At 52.1% G+C, this 2,464-nt stretch overlaps 1 protein-coding gene across 1 annotated transcript; it reads left to right on the top strand.

The window, feature by feature from the left end:
- The first annotated feature begins 76 nt into the window (after positions 1-76).
- On the top strand, positions 77-2,411 carry SYS1 (SYS1 golgi trafficking protein). The gene is made up of 3 exons (XM_080406044.1): positions 77-280; positions 892-959; positions 1,546-2,411. Exons 1-3 carry the CDS (start codon positions 119-121, stop codon positions 1,784-1,786), a joined length of 471 nt encoding a protein of 156 aa, XP_080262170.1. The 5' UTR covers positions 77-118; the 3' UTR covers positions 1,787-2,411.
- Positions 2,412-2,464: the final 53 nt, after the last annotated feature.

Genomic DNA, 2,464 nt, shown 5'->3' with positions numbered 1-2,464 from the left:
GCGGCCTGCGCGGGGGCAAAGGGCGGGGTCAGGGGTCAGGGCCGCGTCCTCCGCCGCGCTAGGGGGCGCTGTGGCCCGGCGGCGGCCGCCACTTCCGGCGCGCTGTGGCGGGCGGGCGATGGCGGCGCAGTTCCGCAGCTACGTGTGGGATCCGGCGCTGATCGTGGCGCAGATGGTGCTGCTGCAGGCGGGCTACTACAGCTCGCTCGGGCTCTGGCTCGCCCTCCTCGGCACCCTGGGCAGCACCGGGCCCTCCCTCCACCAGGTCTTCAGCGACGAGGTGAGGGCGCGGGCCCGGGCCCGGGCCCGGGGGGCCGCCGTGGGCACAGCGGGGCCTTGCTCGGGGCTCCCCTGAGGGGAGGCGGGCCCCGTGCGGGCATTTCCCAGCGTTACAGGCAGCCCCCCGCCGCGGGTAGCACCCCGGTATAGAGGCAGACCTGCCCACCCCACGGAGCTGCCCCCCAGTGTAAAGACAAGACCCCTGGCAGTGTGGGTGCCCCTGGTATGGAGGCCGGCCCCTCCCTCCCATAGCTGGTACCCCGGTATAGAGGCAGCACCTTGCTGTATAGGTGGTACCTCCCGTATAACAACAGACGCCCTGTATAGGTACCCCCACTATAAAGACAGCTGCCCCCTCCCCCGTATAGGTAACCCCCGTGCAGAGACACACACTGCACACCCTGTTTAAGTGGTACCCCACAGTATAGAAACAGACCTGTCCCTTTTCTATAGATACCCCCAGACAGACAGACAGACAGACCTCTTAGGACTGCCATAACTGCTCAGGCTCCTCTTATAATCAGCGCAGGGCCATGCCGACGCGGCTGGGCCATGGGAGGAGATTATGTGCTGTGATTTGTGCCACTGTTTCCTACTAACAGTCCCATGTAGATTTTAGGCTTCTCAACCCCACCGGGGAGGCTCTCCATGATGGCTTTCATCCTCAATGCGCTCACCTGGTAAGTTGGCAACTAGCTGGAGCACCTGTGTCTTGTTCTTTCTTAACATTAAACTTTAAGAAAATTCAGCGTGGCGTACTGCCTCTCTCAAAACATCTCCTGAACGCCCTGTGCCTTGCTGAGGGCAGTTGGGAACTGCTGACTCCTAGCTTTATCTAGAGTCTGAGTAAGTCATTTCACTCCACTGCCTCCATGTCCCAGGTGGGAATGAGATTTTCTTGCTTCTGCGAGAGATTTCACTGAAAGTTAGAATTAACAGATCTCTGCGAACACTAATCTGTAAACAAGAATGCATTTTGCTCCTGCCACTGGGCAAAGATTACTGGGGGAGATAGTTTAAAAATTCCTGCCTGGCTTTCTGTGCTAAAAATCATTTCCCTGCCATCTTTTAATTAAAAAGCTGTAAGCATTTAAGTCTTGCTGCTGCGGCTGGGAGAGAGGTCAGAAACAACTTATCCTTAAAACAGTTAAGAAGTTTTAAAACAGCTAAATAATCAGCACTGGCAACTGCTGATAGCTCTTGATGTATCCCCTTTTCCACAGGCATGGCACAGTTTATTTATTAATCTCTGTCTTTATTTTGCAGTGCTCTGGGCTTGCTATACTTCATCCGTCGAGGAAAGCAGTGCCTGGATTTCACAGTCACAGTTCACTTCTTCCACCTTTTGGGCTGCTGGATTTATAATTCGCACTTTCCCTCCACCCTGACGTGGTGGCTGGTGCACATTGTGTGCACTGCGCTGATGGCTGCAATCGGGGAGTATCTCTGCATGAGGATAGAACTCAGAGAAATCCCCCTCAATTCTGCCCCCAAATCCAACGTATAGACTCGCTCTGGCAACGACATGCTGCATTGTGTCATTGTTTCCAGCACAAGTGCATCTAACACCTGAGAATCATCACTAAAGAAGCACAGCAGGTCTGTTTAGACTTTTTTTTTTTTTTTTGGACCTTGGTGACTGCATGAGTGTGAGCATATGCTCTGGCATCAGCCGACAACAGTGGAGGAAGAGATGTTTATTTTGTTAACACAAAGCATTTAATATGACTATATGGCGAGTGTGCTCTTAAACTCTTCGCTCATGAGACTGTTAAAAGCCAGGTAGCAAAACTTTATGCGTGAGGAGCATCTTGAATTTAAGAGACATGGGAGCACCCTGCATGGGTATTGCAATGGTCAGCTCTTCTTGCAGGAGCTGGCACAGTGAGCAGTGGAGCTGGGAGCTGCAGCTTCCAACCTGTAATTGTTTGGGCTTTCGTTGGAAAAAATGTCGAGGAAGCGAATGAATGGGGAGAAGGAGAATAGTTGTACTTACCTGAATCACCAGCTGAGACCCTAAATAACCTATGACATTAGATGGGTTTGTTTGCTGTTTCAGTGTTTAATACATAGAGATGTCAGACAGCAGTTTGCTGAAGAAATCTTTTGTAATAATAAAAATATTATGTTGCTGTGAGTGTGTTACTGTTCTCCTGGGAAGCTGAGCACCTAAATACCTTGAGTG

This window comes from Falco punctatus, assembly GCF_963210335.1.
Source record: "Falco punctatus genome assembly, chromosome: 10".
Classification (NCBI taxonomy): Eukaryota; Metazoa; Chordata; class Aves; order Falconiformes; family Falconidae; genus Falco; species Falco punctatus.
This window is presented reverse-complemented; position numbering and strand designations above follow the sequence as displayed.